The 18,341-nt window shown below is 38.3% G+C and overlaps 1 protein-coding gene across 3 annotated transcripts in view; it reads left to right on the top strand.

The window, feature by feature from the left end:
• TBC1D15 (TBC1 domain family member 15) overlaps positions 1-18,341 on the top strand; it is an 81,097-nt gene that overhangs the window by 51,356 nt on the left and 11,400 nt on the right. For all 3 annotated transcript variants that reach the window (XM_073900658.1, XM_073900657.1, XM_025883021.2), the window contains one exon: positions 13,131-13,247. In XM_073900658.1, coding sequence (XP_073756759.1) covers positions 13,131-13,247 — 117 coding nt within the window. The remainder of the gene's footprint in view (positions 1-13,130; positions 13,248-18,341) is intronic.

Here is an 18,341-nt window from a genome sequence, read left to right as displayed (position 1 = left end):
TCTCTATACCCAGTGTGAGGCTTGAACTCATAATCTTAAGATCAAGAGTTGGATGGTCCTCTGACTGAGCCTTCCAGGTACCCCTGTACTTTTGACTGTAAAAGAACCTTTTTTTTTTTTTCTGAAAAATAAATTATACCAGAATAAACTGTATCTTTCCTCAGGTTAAAGCAAAACGTTGGGAATCTTGAGGCATGTGGTTAAATGAGGTTTCCAGTTGGAAGTCTCCTGCTGTTTTCACTTTCGGTAGGGAAAATGGTAATGGACTGTTTTTTCCTGCTTGGACATAAAATATTTGAACTGGAAGGGATCTTACAGATTAAGTAATTCAGTATTTTAAGCCTTTTCTTTTTTTTGTTTTATTTATTCATTTAAGTAATCTCTACACCCAGTGTGGGGCTCAAACTCATGACCCGGAGATCAAAAATTGCATGCTCCGCCTGACTGAGCCAGCCTGGCATCCCTCAAGCCTTTTCTTTCCACATGCCATATCATCTTCCCTTTTTTATTAGGCAGCAGTGATAATGGCTCTGATATTCTCAATCTGTCTTGTGTCCTATTCTCACTTTGCCAGGAATTTGGAGGAAAAATGTAGATATTTTAAATCACCATAATATAATTTGAATTGAGCCATACTTTAGTCCATTTTTTTTTTCATTTTTAGCAGATAACAAAATTGAAGCCCAGAAAAGGTTAGTAAATTGTCTTTAGTCAGCCCAGACTCATTCATAATCAGGTCTAATTCCTAATTCAGTAGCCTTTCAACTGTACCATGCTGTCTACCAGTAGAAGTATATATAATAAGTTGGTTTTAAAGCATTCTTTTTCTATAGTAGTTTTTCTCAGAAGTATTTTTTTGGAAAGATTACCAAAAGCTTTTTTTTTTGTTTTCTTTGATATAAATTTGCCTTATTAGAAAATACACAGGTAGACTGTAGATCTTGCTGTTAGTGCCAAGAAGTTGGATTTTGTGAAAAGAAACTATTGGAGCATTTTAAGTAAGACCGTTTTATTTATATTTTAAAATCAGTATTTCTGCTGTATGGAAAATGTGTTGAATCAAGGTAAAGTAGGAACAAGGAGACCAATAAGTGGGAACAACTATAAGCAACAGATGGTAGTAGTGGAGATGTAGAGAAATAAATGCATTCAACTTATATTTTGGTGATAGAATTGATAAGACTTTCTGATGTATGGAATGTAGGATATGAAGAGGAAAGAGAGAATTTAGGATGGGACTATGTTTCTTGCCTTGAGAAATTGGCCAATTGGTGGTTCCACTTATGAAGATGAGGAGAATGGGGTATGGTGAAATTGAATTAGGTGTTACTTATATATTCCTTAAGGTGAGACCTACAAATGGAAAGTCCATTGGCTAGTTGAATAATCTGGAGCAGTCTAGTTAGGAGATATAAATTTGGGTATTATCAGTATAAATATCCACAGGAATAGATAATGTCACCTGGGGGGAATAAGAGGCAGATAAGAAGGCCCAGGAATCGCAGTCTTTAGAGCAGTGGTTCCTAACTTTGGCTGTATGCTAGAATCACCAGGAATCTTTTTGAAAATCATGTTCATTATTTTAAACATTCATGCGTTCATTCAATAAATATTTACTTAGTGCCTCTTATGTACTAGGCTCTCCCCTAGGCTCCGGCAATTTATTAGTGAACAAAACAGACAAAGTACCCTCAAGAAGCTTATATTCTTGTAGGGAAGAACAGACAGTAAACAAGATAAGTAACATATGTAGTAGGTTAGTGATAAGTACTAAATAGAAAAATAAGGCAGCCAAGATTGTTAGGAAGTTTATGTGATGTTGTAGTTTTAACTTGGGTGACCCGAGAAGGCTTTTACTGAAAAGATGATATTCGAGTAGAAACTTGAAGGGGGAAGGGTGAGCTGTGCTGATATCTAGGTGAAGGGCATTCCAAGTAGAAAGGAATAGCATATGTTAGACTTGTTTTCACCCCAGGGTCTCTGCATGTTTGAAGTATAGCAGGGAGGTAAATGTGGTTAGAGAGTAGAATATAGAAACTAATGAGGTCAAAGAAACAGTGGAGGAATAGGTACAGATCACATAGAGCCTTGTAATTCGTTATAAAGACTTGAGCTTCTCCTCTGAGTGTGATGGGAAGCCCCTGGAGGGTTTTCAGCAGGAGAGTGATATAATCTGACTTTTAAACAAATCACTCTGGCTCCTGTCTGGGGAATAGCTGTGGGGGGCAAGGGAGGAAATATAAAGATCATGTAAGGTTATTGTGAGATTCAGGCGAGAGATGATGGTTGCTTGATAGAGCTAGCAGTTGAGTGGATGAGATTTGAATAGAAACTTGAAGAAACAGTGTATGCCATGCAGCTATCTGGACGAAGGACATTCTAAGCAGAGGGAAACAGCATGGTCTAGACTTGTTTCTGCCTCATGGCCTCCGTATGTTTGAAGAAGAGCAAGGAGGAGACGTGTGGCTAGAGTCAAGTGAATGGGAGGGGTGGGGCATGGAGTGAATGATTGGGAGAGTTCGGTGTTGGTTTCTATATGTATTTTGAAAGTTTAACCTGTGTGTGTGTGTGTATCAGTGTCAGACAAGAGAAGCAAAGACTCAAGAGTGACTCCCAGAGTTTTTAAGGTGAGTAACTGGAGGAATGGAGTTGTGGGTTTTTTATTAAGACATGGAAAACTGAGAGAGAAGCAAGTTTGGAAGGGAATATTTGGAACTTGGTTTTGGACATGTTTAAGTGTGAGAATTCCTAATGGATGTCCCTATATTAATATGTACAGTAGGAGGTAGGTATATAGGGCTGGAATTCAGGGGAGAGATAGGGGCTGGAGATGAAATTTAGAGGTCTTAAGCATATAGGTGGTGGGAGACTAGATGACATTTCCAAAGGAGTGATCTATTTAGAAAAGTATGGGTCCAAGAATTGAGCCCTGAGGTACTTTAACTTATAAGTAGGAACAATTAGGAGAAATCCACAAAAGAGACTCAGAAGAGAGCCAGAGAAAAAAAGAGGAAATCCTGAGAGTTTGTCCTGGAAGTCAAGTGAAGAAAGTATTTCAAGGAGTGACTAGGATGTCAGGTGAGCCGAGGTCTTGGATTCACCATTGCACAAGGTAATAAGGAGATCACTGGAGATTTTGATTAGAGAGGCGTTTTGGTAGAGTGGTGGAAGTGACAACTGATTGGAGTGAGTTCAGGAGGGAAGCAGGAGGAGAGGACTTGGAGACAATATATACAGCTCTTTTCTGAAGTTTTACTCTAAACAGATGGAGACAAAATGGGCTGCTGTTAGATGGGAAAGAGGTTAAGTAAGATTTTTATGAGGATGAGAGAAACAACAGTATGGTTGAAAGCTAGGTGAGAATGGATCGAGTAGGAAGAAAAACTCATGAAACTAGAGAGGGAGACAAGAATTAAGTAGGGCAGTATCCTTGGTGGATTTCATGCGCTAGAGGAGGGGTTAGACTTAACCACCATCATGGAAGCTCCTTTAGAGTGATAGGACAGAAGGAGACTGTGTGAATACCAGTGCGGTTATGTGGTTAAAATAGCAAGATCCTGTGGAAGTTCTCTTTGGATAACTTCCGTTTTCTCAGAAATAGGAAGCAAGGTCCTCATCTGAGAGCTAGAGTTGGGAGGAGATAACATGTTGGAGGCTTGAGGACAAAGGAAAAGATATAAAATAGTTATATGAATGGGGAAAAGGAATGGATGAACAAAATAAAGCATGATTGCCAGACATTAGGGGCCCACTTGAGGTTAGTGATGGCGTAAATAAAATGGGGTCTGTTGGCATGGTTGTGTTTTCTTCCATCTTTAGCTATATCAAGTTAGATGGAGAGTTGGATTTAATGAGGGCTTTTTGTTTTCTAAACTTAAGTACTAATTTTCTTTCTAGAAATAGTTTCTAGAAGTACTTTCCTTATAAAATATTTTTATATATCATTTTTGATTCCTTTTTGTTTTCTGCCTGGCATCACTTCTAAATATACAAGAGGAAAGAAAAGCAGATAGTTCATGAGGTAAAAATAATTTTTACCATGTTTAAATCCCCTGTTAAGGCAGATATTCTATATTTCACTATGACTATGTAAATTGTGCTTGAGTTAATTAAAAAAATAAACTTATGTACCCGCCTATCAAGACTGATTTGAGAATGAAACAGTCTCATGTTTTTTATTTTTTTTGTTTTTATGTTTTAAAGATCTTATTTGAGAGAGAGCACGAGCAAGGGGGGAAGGGGCAGAGGGAGAGGGAGAAGCAGACTCCCCACTGAGCAGGGAGCCCAACGCAGGGCTCTATCCTAGGACCCTAAAATCATGACCTGAGCTGAAGGCAGATGATTAATTACCTGAGCCACCCAGGTTTTGATGTTTTGATGTTTTTAAATGCTGTTTTTTAAATTTTACATTTATTATAGTTTTTTTAATAAAGTTTTTATTTCTTTGAAAAACATATCCACAATTTTATAGATATATACTTGCTTTTATTAAACCTAATATAGTGTATTTTATTTATTTTTATTTTATTATTTATTTTATTTTATTTTATCATGTTAATCACCATACATTACATCATTAGTTTTTGATGTAGTGTTCCATGATTCACTGTTTGCGTATAACACCCAGTGTTCGATTCAATACGTGCCCTCTTTAATACCCATCACCAGGCTAACCCATCTCCCCACACCCCTCCCCTCTAGAACCCTCAGTTTGTTTCTCGGAGTCCATGGTCTCTCATGGTTCGTCTCCCCCTCCGATTCCCCACCTTCATTCTTCCCTTCCTGTTATCTTCTTTTTTTTCTTTTAACATATAATGTATTATTTGTTTCAGAGGTACAGGTCTGTCATTCAACAGTCTTACACAATTCACAGCACTCACCATAGCACATACCCTCCCCAGTGTCTATCACCCAGCCACCCCATCCCTCCCACCTCCCACCACTCCAGCAACCCTCAGTTTGTTTCCTGAGATTAAGAATTCTTCATATCAGTGAGATCATATGATACATGTCTTTCTCTGATTGACTTATTTCACTCAGCATAGTACTCTCCAGTTCTATCTACGTCATTGCAAATGGCAACATTTCATTCCTTTTGATGGCTACATAATATTCCATTGTATATATATACCACATCTTCTTTATCCATTCATCTGTCGATGGACATCTGGGCTCTTTCCATAGTTTGGCTATTGTGGACATTGCTGCTATAAACATCGGGGTGCACATGCCCCTTCGGGTCCCTACATTTGTATCTTTGGGGTAAATACCCAGTAGTGCAATTGCTGAGTCATAGGGTAGCTCTATTTTCAACTTTTTGAGGAACCTCCATACTGTTTTCCAGAGTGGCTGCACCAGCTTGCATTCCCACCAACAGTGTAGGAGGGTTCCCCTTTCTCCGCATCCCCGCCGACATCTGTCATTTCCTGCCTTGTTAATTTTAGCCATTCTGACTGGTGTGAGGTGGTATCTCATTGAGGTTTTGATTTGGATTTCCCTGAGGCCGAGTGATGTTGAGCACTTTTTCATGTGTCGACCATTTGGATGTCCTCTTTGGAAAAATGTCTGTTCATGTCTTCTGCCCATTTCTTGATTGGATCATTTGTTCTTTGGGTGTTGAGTTTGATAAGTTCTTTATAGATTTTGGATACTAGCCCTTTATCTGATATGTCATTTGCAAATATCTTCTCCCATTCTGTTGGTTGTCTTTTGGTTTTGTTGACTGTTTCTTTTGCCGTGCAAAAGCTTTTTATCTTGATGAAGTCCCAGTAGTTCATTTTTGCCCTTGCTTCCCTTGCCTTTGGCGATGTTTCTAGGAAGAAGTTGCTGCGGCTGAGGTGGAAGAGGTTGCTGCCTGTATTCTCCCCTAGGATTTTGATGGACTCCTGTCTCACATTTAGGTCTTTCAACCATATGGAGTCTGTTTTTGTGTGTGGTGTCAGGAAATGGTCCAGTTTCATTCTTCTGCATGTGGCTGTTCAATTTTCCCAACAACATTTGTTAAAGAGACTTTTTTCCATTGGATATTCTTTCCTGCTTTGTTGAAGATTAGTTGACCATAAAGTTGAGGGTCTATTTCTGGGCTCTGTATTCCCTTCCATTGATCTCTTTGTCTGTTTTTGTGCCAGTACCATACTGTCTTGATGATGACAGCTTTGTAATAGAGCTGGAAGTCTGGAATTTTGATGCTACCAGCTTTGCTCTTCTTTTTCAACATTCCTCTGGCTATTCAGGGTCTTTTCTTGTTCCATACAAATTTTAGGATTATTTGTTCCATTTCTTTGAAAGAAGTTGATGGTATTTTGGTAGGGATTGCATTAAATGTGTAGATTGTTCTGGGTAGCATTGACATCTTCATATTTGTTCTTCCAGTCCATGAGCATGGAATGTTTTTCCATTTCTTTGTGTCTTCCTCAGTTTCTTTCATGAGTATTTTAGAGTTTTCTGAGTACAGATTCTTTGCCTCTTTGGTTAGATTTATTCCTAGGTATCTTATGGTTTTGGGTACAATTGTAAATGGGATCGACTCCTTAATTTGTCTTTCTTCTTTCTTGTTGTTGGTGTATAGGAATGCCACTGATTTCTGTGCATTGATTTTATATCCTGCCACTTTACTGAATTCCCATATGAGTTCTAGCAGTTTTGGGGTGGAATCTTTTGGGTTTTCCACATAAAGTATCATACCATCTGCAAAGAGTGAGTTTGACTTCTTTACCAATTGGATGCCTTTAATTTCTTTTTGTTGTCTGATTGCTGTGGCTAGGACTTCTAATACTATGTTGAATAGCAGTGGTGATAGTGGACATCCCTGCCTCATTGCTGACCTTAGGGGGAAGGCTCTCAGTTTTTCCCCATTGAGAATGATATTTGCTGTGGGTTTTTCATAGATGGCCTTTATGATATTGAGGTATGTACCCTCTATCCCTATACTCTGAAGAGTTTTGATGAAGAAAGGATGCTGTACTTTGTCATGCTTTTTCTGCTTCTTTTGAGAGGATCATATGATTCTTGTTCTTTCTTTTAATGTATTGGATCACATTGATTGATTTGCAGATGTTGAACCAACCTTGCAGCCCAGGGATAAATCACACTGGGTCATGGTGAATAATCCTTTTAATGTACTGTTGGATCCTATTGGCTAGTATTTTGGTGAGAATTTTTGCATCCATGTTCATCAAGGATATTGGTCTGTAATTCTCCTTTTTGATGGGGTCTTTGGTTTTGGGATCAAGGTAATGCTGGCCTTATAAAATGAGTTTGGAAGTTTTCCATCCATTTCTATTTTTTGGAACAGTTTCAGGAGACTAGGTATTAATTCTTCTTTAAATGTTTGGTAGAATTCCCCTTGGGAAGCCATCTGGCCCTGGGCTTTTGTTTGTTGGGAGATTTTTGATGACTGCTTCAATTTCCTTAGTGGTTATAGGTCTGTTCAGGTTTTCTGTTTCTTCCTGGTTCAATTTTGGTAGTTGATACATCTCTAGGAATGCATCCATTTCTTCCCGGTTATCTAATTTGCTGGCATATCGTTGCTCATAATATGTTCTGATAATTGTTTGTATTTCTTTGGTGTTGGTTGTGATCTCTCCTCTTTCATTCATGATTTTGTTGATTTGTGTCATTTCTCTTTTCTTTTTGATAAGTCTGGCCAGGGGTTTATCAATCTTGTTAATTCTTTCAAAGAACCAGCTCCTAGTTTTGTTGATCTGTTCTGCTGTTCTTTTGGTTTCTATTTCATTGATTTTTGCTCTGACCTTTATTATTTCTCTTCTCCTGCTGGGTTTGGGCTTTAGTTGCTGTTCTTTCTCCAGCTCCTTTAGATGTAGGGTTAGGTTGTGTATTTGAGACCTTTCTTGTTTCTTGAGAAAGGCTTGTGTTGCTATATACTTTCCTCTCAGGACTGCCTTTGCTGCATCCCAAATATTTTGAACATTTGTGTTTTCATTTTCATTGGTTTTCATGAATTTTTTAAATTCTTCTTTAATTTGCTGGTTGACCCATTCATTCTTTAGTAGGATGCTCTTTTTTTTTTAAGATTTTATTTATTTATTTGAGAGAGAGAGAATGAGAGACAGAGAGCACGAGAGGGAAGAGGGTCAGAGGGAGAAGCAGAACTCCCCGCTGAGCAGAGAGCCTGATGTGGGACTCGATCCTGGGATTCCAGGATCATGACCTGAGCCGAAGGCAGTCTCTTAACCAACTGAGCCACCCGGGCGCCCCTAGTAGGATGCTCTTTAGCCTCCCTGTATTTGAGTTCTTTCCAACTTTCCTCTTGTGATTGAGTTCTAGTTTCAAAGCATTGTGGTCTGAAAGTATGCAGGGAATGATCCCAATCTTTTGGTACCGGTTGAGACCTGATTTGTGACTAGGATGTGATCTATTCTGGAGAATGTTCCATGGGCACTAGAGAAGAATGTGTATTCTGTTGCTTTGGGATGGAATGTTCTGAATATATCTGTGAAGTCCATTTGTTCCAGTGTGTCATTGAAAGTCTTTATTTCCTTGTTGATCTTTTGGTTAGATGATCTGTCCATTTCAGTGAGGGGGGGTGTTAAAGTCCCCCACTATTAATTGTATTGTTGATGTGTTTCTTTGCTTTTGTTATTAATTGCCTGATATAATTGGCTGCTCCCAGGGGTTAGGGGCATAGATATTTACAATTGTTAGATCTTCTTGTTGGATAGACCCTTTACGTATGATATAGTGTCCTTCCTCATCTCTTATTATAGTCTTTGGTTTAAAATCTAATTTGTCTGATAAAAGGATTGCCACCCCAGCTTTCTTTTGGTGTCCGTTAGCATGGTAAATGGTTTTCCACCCCCTCACTTTCAATCTGGAGGTATCTCTGGGTCTAAAATGAGTCTCTTGCAGACAGCATATCAGTGGGTCTTGTTTTTTAATCCAATCTGATAGCCTATGTCTTTTGATTGGGGCATTTAGCCCATTTACATTCAGGGTAACTATTGAAAGATATGAATTTAGTGCCATTGTATTGCCTGTAAGGTGACTCTTACTGTGTACTGTCTCTGTTCCTTTCTGGTGTATGTTACTTTTAGGCTCTCTCTTTGCTTAGAGGACCCCTTTCAGTATTTCTGGTGGGGCTGGTTTTGTGTTTGCAAATTCCTTTAGTTTTTGTTTGTCCTGGAAGCTTTTTATCTCTCCTTCTATTTTCAATGACAGCCTAGCTGGATATAGTATTCTTGGCTGCATATTTTTCTCATGTAGTGCTCTGAATATATCATGCCAGTCCTTTCTGGCCTGCCAGGTCTCTGTGAATAGGTCTGTTACCAATCTAATGTTTCTACCATTGTAGGTTACAGATCTTGTCCCGAGCTGCTTTCAGGATTTTCTCTTTTTCTCTGAGACTCATAAGTTTTACTGTTAGATGTTGGGGTGTTGACCTATTTTTATTGATTTTGAGAGGGGTTCTCTGTGCCTCCTGGATTTTGATGCCTGTTTCCTTCCCCACATTAGGAAGTTCTCTGCTATAATTTGCTCCAGTATACCTTCTGCCCCTCTCTCTCTTTCTTCTTCTGGGATCCCAGTTATTCTAATATTGTTTCATCTTTTGGTATCACTTATCTCTCGAATTCTGCCCTCATGATCCAGTAGTTGTTTATCTGTTTTTCTCAGCTTCTATATTTTCCATCATTTGGTCTTCTATATCACTAAGTCTCTCTTCTGCTTCATTTATCTGAGCAGTTAGAGCCTCCATTTTTGATTGCACCTCATTAAGAGCCTTTTTGATTTCGACTTGGTTAGATTTTAGTTCTTTTATTTCTCTAGAGAGGGTTTCTCTGATATCTTCCATGCTTTTTTCAAGCCCAGCTAGTATCTTTGAAATCGTCCTTATGAACTCTAGTTCCAACATCTTACTAACAATGTCCGTATTGATTAGGTCCCTGGTAGTTGGTACTGCCTCTTGTTCTGTTTTTTGAGGTGATTTTTTTTCTGTCTTGTCATTTTGTCCAGAGGACAATAGATGAATGAGAGAACAAAATGCTAATGGGGTAAATTTACACTAAACAACTCAGAAGAGACATGAAAATATACACTAAACAACTCAGAAGAGACCTGAAACTGGGGGAAAAGAAAGAAAAAAGAAAAAATATTTAAAAAAAAAGAATATGATCAAATATGATCAGGCTGGTGCATAGATCAGTGCCACACACTAGATTTTGGGTGTATTTTGGTCTGTTAGAAGAAAGTGCCTCCCAAAATTTTAAAGAAAAACTTAATATATGTACAAAAATAAGGGTTGATACAATGAAGGGAAGGAATATGACTATAAAGATGAAAATTATAAAAGATTTTATAAAAAGAATTGATAAGAAGTTGGTTGAAAAAAAGAAAGAAGAGGAAGAAAAAGGGGGAGAATGTGATCAAGCAGGAGACTAGAACAAAGCCATACACTAGAGATTAAGGGTATATTTTGGTCTGTTAGAAGAAACTGCATCCCAAAATTTTAAAGAGAGAACAACTTATATATATACCAAAAATAAGGTTAACTACTATGAAGGGATAGAATATGACTCTAAAAATGAAAAATAAAAAAGATTTTTAAAGGGATTGATAAGATATTGGTTGAAAAAGGGAAAAAGAAAAACTCAAAAGAAAAAAGAAGAAAAAAAGTAAATTTAAAAAATTAACTTTGAAAGACTAAAGAATCAGGGGGAAAAAAGCCATGAGTTCTATGTGCTGTATTCCCCTAGTGCTGGAGTTCTGCCGTTCTCATCGATCGGTAAACTTGGTCTTGGCTGGCTATTCTTGCTGATCTTCTGGGGGAGGGGCCTGTTGCGATGATTCCCAAATGTCTTTGCCGGGGGTGGAATTGCCCCACGCTTGCCGGTCCGGCTAAGTAATCTAATCCGGTTTGCTCTTGGTAGCTTTTGTTCCCTGCAAGCTTTCTGTACAGCTTTGGAGGACGAGAGTGAAAATGGCGGCCTCCCAATCTCCACCCCCTACTCCCCCAACCGAGAACTCGGGCCTCACTGCTCATTGAGCCCCCAGAGGAAAGCAGTCAATCACTTCCGTCTCCCCGGTCTTCAGCCGCACTCCGTGCTCACCTGGCCTGTGACCAAGCGTTTCTATCTCTGGCCCCTGACCCCGTGTGGAGTCTCCAAACTCAGCAGAGTCCTGGGGTGCACTCCCGCGCCACTCCTCCCAGGGGGAGGAAGGGGAGTCTCCCTGGATCTGCTGCTTGTTTGATCCCTGCTGGAAGAGCAGTGGCCTGACTGTGCTGCAGATCACGGTTTATGGCAACCCCCAGCTGAGAGCCCGCTCCTCGGCTCCATCTCTGCAGCGGCCTTCCCCCCTCTGATACCTGGGAGCTCTGCTGCACTCAGGCACCCCCAGTCTTTCTGTGACCCTGAGGGTCCTGAGATCACACTGTCCCAGCGAGGGTTCCACCCTCCACTTAGCCACTGGAGCGACATCCTTCAGTGGAGCAGACTTCTGCAAGGTCCGATTTTGTGCTCTGCTGCTCTGTCACTTGCCGGTAGCGGCTGACGGAGGCCCCCTTCGCTGCCATCTATCTTCCCGAGTATCATCACCTCGGATTCACTTCTCCGCACGTCCTACCTTCCAGAAAGTGGTCGCTTTTCTGTTCAAAGAGTTGCTATTCTTTTCTTTGAGCTCCTGTTGAGTTTGTAGGTGTTCAGAATGGTTTGATCCATATCTAGCTGAATTCCTGGGACCAGACAAAATCTAGGTCTCCTACTCCTCTGCTATCTTGCTCCTCCAATATAGTGTATTTTAATAGAAAGCTGTAATATTGTCCTCATATTTTCTTTTAAATGCCCTTACAGAATCTAAACTCATGTCATTTTCTATTGTTAGATTCTCCTCTGTTGTAAAATACCTCCCCATCTGTTCACAAGTACAGGCTTACCCTGCTATCTGAAAGTAGATATTCCTATGAGACCTTTCATAAGTCTGAATGGCGTTAAGCAAAGAAATAATTACTGTTATATGGAAGATTTTTAAGCATTCCCAGACCCAAAAAATAACCTCTTTTAGGCTTTTTGCTAACAGATACACAAAATCAATCAAAATACAGCACAGATGCCCACAGACACAGTTCAAAGCTGTGGTGGCTTGATGCTGAGATGTTGAGTGTAGGTCCTGAGGAAGGAGCGTGGTGGGGCACCTTTAGCTGCCCAGGACTAGTGCTGCCTCTGTAACCATTCAGTGCAAAACAAACCCTGAATGCTCTTTTCACTTTTTGTCTTTTTTTTGTAAAAGTGAAAATCTTTGGATTTCTTTTGGTTAATGAAAACAGGTTCTAATATAGGTCTTTTGTAAAGATAAAGTGGTGTAATGCAAACTTTTGAAAAGCGGGAGTACCTGTATTGAGAATGTTTTCAATTTATTCATTTTAATGGGGTGAAGTGGAGGGAGAGGTCAGTTATAACTTTTTTAAACAACTGATTATAGAGTTGATTAAACAGTTTTGAGTTTCTTTAAATTATTTCTTCCTCATTTACTGAGGGATTCGTTTGGGGAATACCTTTTTAGTTGTAAAGCCTTCCACAATAAATTGCTGCATTTAATAGGTATTAGTATTTGTGAATTGAATTGTCAGTACAACTTGGGATACACTCATGGTGATGTTTCCAAACTTGTTTTTAATATCATGAAATCATTTCTAGCACAGTGTGGGTTTTCATTTTTTCAAAATTAAATTATTTATGCTGATATGTGAACTGAATAATTTATGTATGAGAATAAGGAAGTAATTTGTCCTGAATATGATTGTGGACATGACAAAGAAGTTGATAATGAATGAAGCAAATGAGATTGAAACAAATCTCATTGATTACACTTGATTGCGTAGTAGCTTTTTTTTACTACATTTTCAAGTATTACTGCCTATCACATGCATTCATGACTAGCATTTTTATTGCTAACTAATGTGAATTATTGGCATTGCTTTTAATTAATTAAAAGTGTTTTCTACTATTGAAAAATTCCTATGTTTAGATAAGAATTGAAAAATATTTGAAAATATACCCATGAAGAAGTGGACTGATTTTTGAAAAATATTCTAAAATCTGACTTTATTGCATATCTGAAATGGAACTTGATGAATTTTTTTGAAAAGTTTTCCAATATATGATGATTTTCCTCCTCAGAAAAAGATGTTAATAGAACAGATCGAACAAACAAGTTTTATGAAGGCCAAGATAATCCAGGGTTGATCTTGCTTCATGACATTTTGATGACCTATTGTATGTATGATTTTGACTTAGGTAAGTTCTATTCTAATATCCTAATTTTATAAGATTTATATATATTTATTTTAGAATTTAAATTTATTAACCTGTTAGGCATATGTAGCAGCTCTATGGGCTAGTTTCTATAGGTATTTTTCTGTTGGACAGGAAACTTGGAAGGCTGTGATTCCCAGATTGTGCACTGAAGAGCACTGGGTTGCCACAGCATACTTGTGGGGCAATGTGGGATATTTTAAATTTTTGAGAAAGATAGTGACATCTGTAAGGATACTGCTCTGAGTCCTCGCTGAAGTAGTTCAGAGTTTCAACATTAGATCTCCAAATTCCTCCTGATGAATTTATAGTTTTGCAAAGCAGGGCTTTTGGCTTTGTCGTGATAAGCAAGTACTGTGTGAAAATAGATGAAGGACAGGAAATGAGGCTGGTGGCATCCAGTTGGATTCCAAGGTTTGAGAAGTAGTGTAGTGCCCAACATGTGCTAAGTTCATAGAACATAAATTGTTGTTAAATTGTTTGTATCTAAGTACTTAATAAATGGAACTGTTAGTTTATTTCTTTGAGCCTAGGGGTGCCTTAGAAAAAATTACTAAGACATTATGGAGTCTGAACTGAGAAAGTTTGGGAAACTTTGTTTTAAATGCTTTCCTCCCTTGTGAAGGAAGATATTGATGTGGTGATATCTTGGACAAGCCATGCAGATAAATATTATCTAGGCCATGTAGAATTTTACTCTCTTTTCTTGGTAAGTGTGCTTCCTACCAAAATGGGATAGGAAGACGGGCTGGTAGGGGCAGTAGTGGATTGCATGGGGAAGATTTAAGGGGTAGAAAATATAAGGAATTAATATTTTAAGGGATAAGGGAACTTGAGCTGTTTCTTTAAAGGAAATTCTCTATGCATCAGCCTTTAAGGAAGTGTAAGGAATGGAAAAGTTTCTGAGTTATCTACCACGTGAGTGATTCCCAAGTAGAGAATAATGGAAAGAGATCTTTTCCAGATTATTTTAATAAAGCTTGAGACAGCTTTTGGAGAAGGTAACGGGATATTTAGCATATTAAACCTAATTGAACCTTGAATTAATGGTACATTTTCCTCACCGTTTGTATCTTTGTGAATTTCTCTTTTATATGTTAGGGGGAAGATATAAACTCTTTTGTGGATCTTGAGGCATCAGCCTCTTTGGTGACAGTAAATTGAAAACCACACATCTATCTTTAAAATGTAAAATTTAGCCAGTCCTATCTATCACACCTCAGATTGGATCATTGAAAATAGGTTAGGGGTGCCTGGGTGGCTCAGTTGTTAAGCGTCTGCCTTCGGCTCAGGTCATGATCCCAGGGTCCTGGGATTGAGCCCCGCATCGGGCTCCCTGCCCCGCGGGAAGCCTGCTTCTCCCTCTCCCACTCCCCCTGCTTGTGTTCCCTCTCTCGCTGTCTCTTTCTCTGTCAAATAAATAAATAAAATCTTAAAAAAAAAAAAAGAAAACAGGTTAAAGCACTGTCATACTTGATTTTGACTCATTACTAATAGCAGCCTTTTGAAGAAGTGGGGAAATAATCCCAATTTTATGAGTAAGGTTTTATTGTTTTAGAGAGTGACTCAAGGTTGCACAAGTAGTAAATATTGGACTGGGGTAGAGACCCAGGTCTTTATTTTAGGCTGGCATTTTTACCTCTACACATCCGCCACGCTGACCCATTGCCATTTTACTACAGGGACTAGGACCATTGTCTTAGGGAACAAGAGGCATTGTCTTGTACTCTCAGGTGATAATTTTGAGATAGGAATTCATGCATATTTTTTGGAGTTCCTAAATGCTCATTTTTTTCAGGGCATAGTCCCAGACCAGCTAACTGGATAAATTGCTATCTTCATTTGTCCGTATTAATCCCTCATTCTTTCTAGTCAAATACTTAAGTTATCTGAAACATAGCCAAGGTTCCTGAACTCTGGCCTTGTGAGGAGCCAAGGTATTTTTCCTAAAGCAGTGCACCAAATTTCTTGTCTTTTACCATGGCAAAGTAACCTGGCCTGTAAATTTACTCCTGTAGGTAATTCTATATCATATTGAGTTGTTTGGCCTCATAGCCCATATAGATGAGGTATAGGTATATTTACATTTAATACAATCTCATTAATAGGGAGGAAGGAGACAGAAATTACCAAAAGCAGAAAGAAGAACTCCAGGAAGAATAATTTTTAGTTAGTGAAAAGACTTTACACTTAGGATGTTTCTATGGGAGGTAATCTTTTTAAGTGGTGTATGTACATAATAATGATCCTAAATAACCAATAAAACATTAAATCATTCTGAAAATTATGTAAGAAGGCAGAATGTCTAATTAAAAAAAAATTGATTTCCAACTCCTAAGATTACTATTTTTTATTTGATACTCTAAGGGTTAAGCTTCAGTTAACCTGGAAATTGACCTAGATGTAGGTGAAATTTTTCTTTTCAATGGAAGAACGTGTACACTAGGATGATAAGGAGTTCATTTCTCATACCTCCCCCCTGAAAGAAATTTGCTATGAAAATAATTTTAGGGAACTACTTGAGAAATTGTAGTAGTGCTGATTAAGATGTGCATCAGTCAGCACTGCTGCAGGATCTTAGTGTCACTGAATGCTAATTTAAACAGCTTTAATCTTTCTTTAATTAAAAGGAATTTGTACATTAATTCCACCCCCACAACTCATGACATACCCCAAAGAACATCATGTATAAAATAAGATTAAAAAGCAACTAGAGTATGAAGATTAATTTGACTACTTACTTCAGCTAAGACTTGTATAAGAAATGTGGTAGTGATCCTAAGTGAAAGCTGAGGACTTAAATGATTAAATTAGTTTCTTAGAAATTTTTATTCATTATAACTTTATAATAAAGCACTTTTTTTCCAGACGAAAGGTGCTTTGTAAATCTTTTGAATAGCACACTATGAAATACTTTTGTTATAGACTATATGCAGTCAGACCCAGTAAAGTAGTAATCTTTTGCACTTTGTTGAATTCAGATCAAATTTCTTTCATGCTTTATATTTGTCATTGCTTTCACTGTGTCAGTGTCATGTAGAAAAGTGCTGATAACAATTTAGTCTTCTTTCCAACCTATTTATTCTTTTTTTAAGGATTTTATTTATATATTTGAGAGAGAGAGTGAGACAGATCACAGAGGGCAAGGGAGAAGCCAACTCCCTGCTGAGCAGGGACCCCAATGTAGGGCTCCATCCTAGGACCCTGGGATCATGACCTGAGCGGAAGGCAGACACTTAACTGACTGAGCCACCCAGGCGCCCCTATTCTTTTTTTAAAAAGTGTTTTTTTATTAGCGTTCTCCAGGGGAACAGAACCATTAAGGTTATGTATGGTTATATATTTTTATTTCTGTTTATATATATATATATTTTATATATTTTAACATGGATACACAGAGAAAGAAAAAGATTCTTTTAAGGTGTTGGCTCACACGATTATGGAGACTGAGAATGAGAAGTCTCACAATCTGTTGTCTCCAAGTTGGAGACCCAGGAAAGCCTGAGAGCAGGAGAGCCAGTGGTGTAGACGCCAGTTCAGATCTGGAGGCATGAGAATCATGAGCTCTAAAGGCAGAAGAAGATCAATGTCCCGGTTCAGAAAGCCAGGCAGAGAGCACATCATTCAACCTTCCTCCATCTTTTTATTCTGTTCAAGCCCTCCATGGACTGGGTGGTGCCCACCACATTGGGGAGGGCCATCTACTTTCATCAGTTCAATTCAAATGCTAATCTCTTCTAGAAACACCTTCAGGGCACTCACAGAAAGAATGCTTAATCAGGCTTTGAGCATCCTGAGGCCTACTCAAGTTGACAAATTAATCATCACAAGTGTGCATGGTTTTAAAAAACGTCTGTGATAAATTTGTAGAAATATTACATTTAGATATCATGTCATATGCCATTTTTTTCTGGCACTTGTCTCCAAATGTTATTCCTGGTACTGTAATAATTGGAAGCCCACCATGGCAACCCACGTGTTCTTCCGTGTTAATATGAGTAAAGCCATACTTTTCCACAGGGTGTCATGTAGACATAGGTTGATAGGAACACAGCAGTAGATGATGGGGCAGAGGCTCAGAACAGATAGAGATGAACTTTTATTTGTAGGGAGATCCTGAGGTGATCTGAATTGTCTCTGTGTTATACCTCTAATCTGAGGTTTCTCAAGAGACTCTGGCCTACATGCTTCCTGAGGTCATTTGTTAAAGTTTAAAGCTTTATTCCAAAATAGGAAGAGAGATGTGGAATTGTGTATCATTTCTAGCAGAAATATCCTCTTCCCTTTTAAAATATATACTCTTAATGGCTTCAGTGCACATTGATTTTTGTGAATAAGAATGTAAGCTTTGGACTTACACATGAAAGACTGTATTTTCCATGACTTCAAGCTACCTTGGGAAAAAAAAACAAAACCTCTATGTAACTTTAACACATGTATAAAAGTTACCAAAGTTGAATGATAATATGTATGCAAGAAGGCATAGTTTGAACTTTTGCCCCTTTTTTGGTTCAAGAATGTTTGTCTTAAATCTGAAATAATCAATTGTTGAACAGTTAAGAAAATTGAGAGTTTCAAAAGGTAGAACTAAAAAATAAGAAGCTTGACATATTCAGGTGGAAAGCAAAACCAAGACTTTTTGTTTAAGTGAGGGGCCTGATTCTTTAACTTTCCAGTTTTTCTTTTTAATCATAGGCTATAATTGTCATGACTGAGAAATTATAGCCGCAGGCTAAAGCAGTTGGACCCTTTTTCATTCTTACTTTATTTGGCTTGTTCATGGCAGTTAGGTGCTGTTGGCTGCTTGGGTCCTGAAATTTTTTTTCCCCTTGACTTTTATAACAATTTTCTCCCTTGATTTCCCCCCCCTCCTTACTTCTGACTACTCCTTCTCAAATGTCCTTTGAGTATATACTCTTACCTTTGATGTTCCTCTGGGTTTTTCTCTTTACCCCTCCTCTTTATCATAAAAATTTTGCATATTATTTTTTAGTAATATTATCCTCTCTTGGTAATGATATCTACACTAAGACACATAATAGCAGCTCTCTGCTTGACATTTCAGTCTAAAACAAT

Source organism: Callorhinus ursinus, unplaced genomic scaffold (genome assembly GCF_003265705.2).
Source record: "Callorhinus ursinus isolate GAN/ISIS: 27379988/994484 unplaced genomic scaffold, GSC_fseal_2.0 scaffold14, whole genome shotgun sequence".
Lineage (NCBI taxonomy): Eukaryota > Metazoa > Chordata > Mammalia > Carnivora > Otariidae > Callorhinus > Callorhinus ursinus.
Note: the sequence above shows the minus strand (reverse complement) of the source record. Positions and strands in the feature narration are given on the sequence as shown.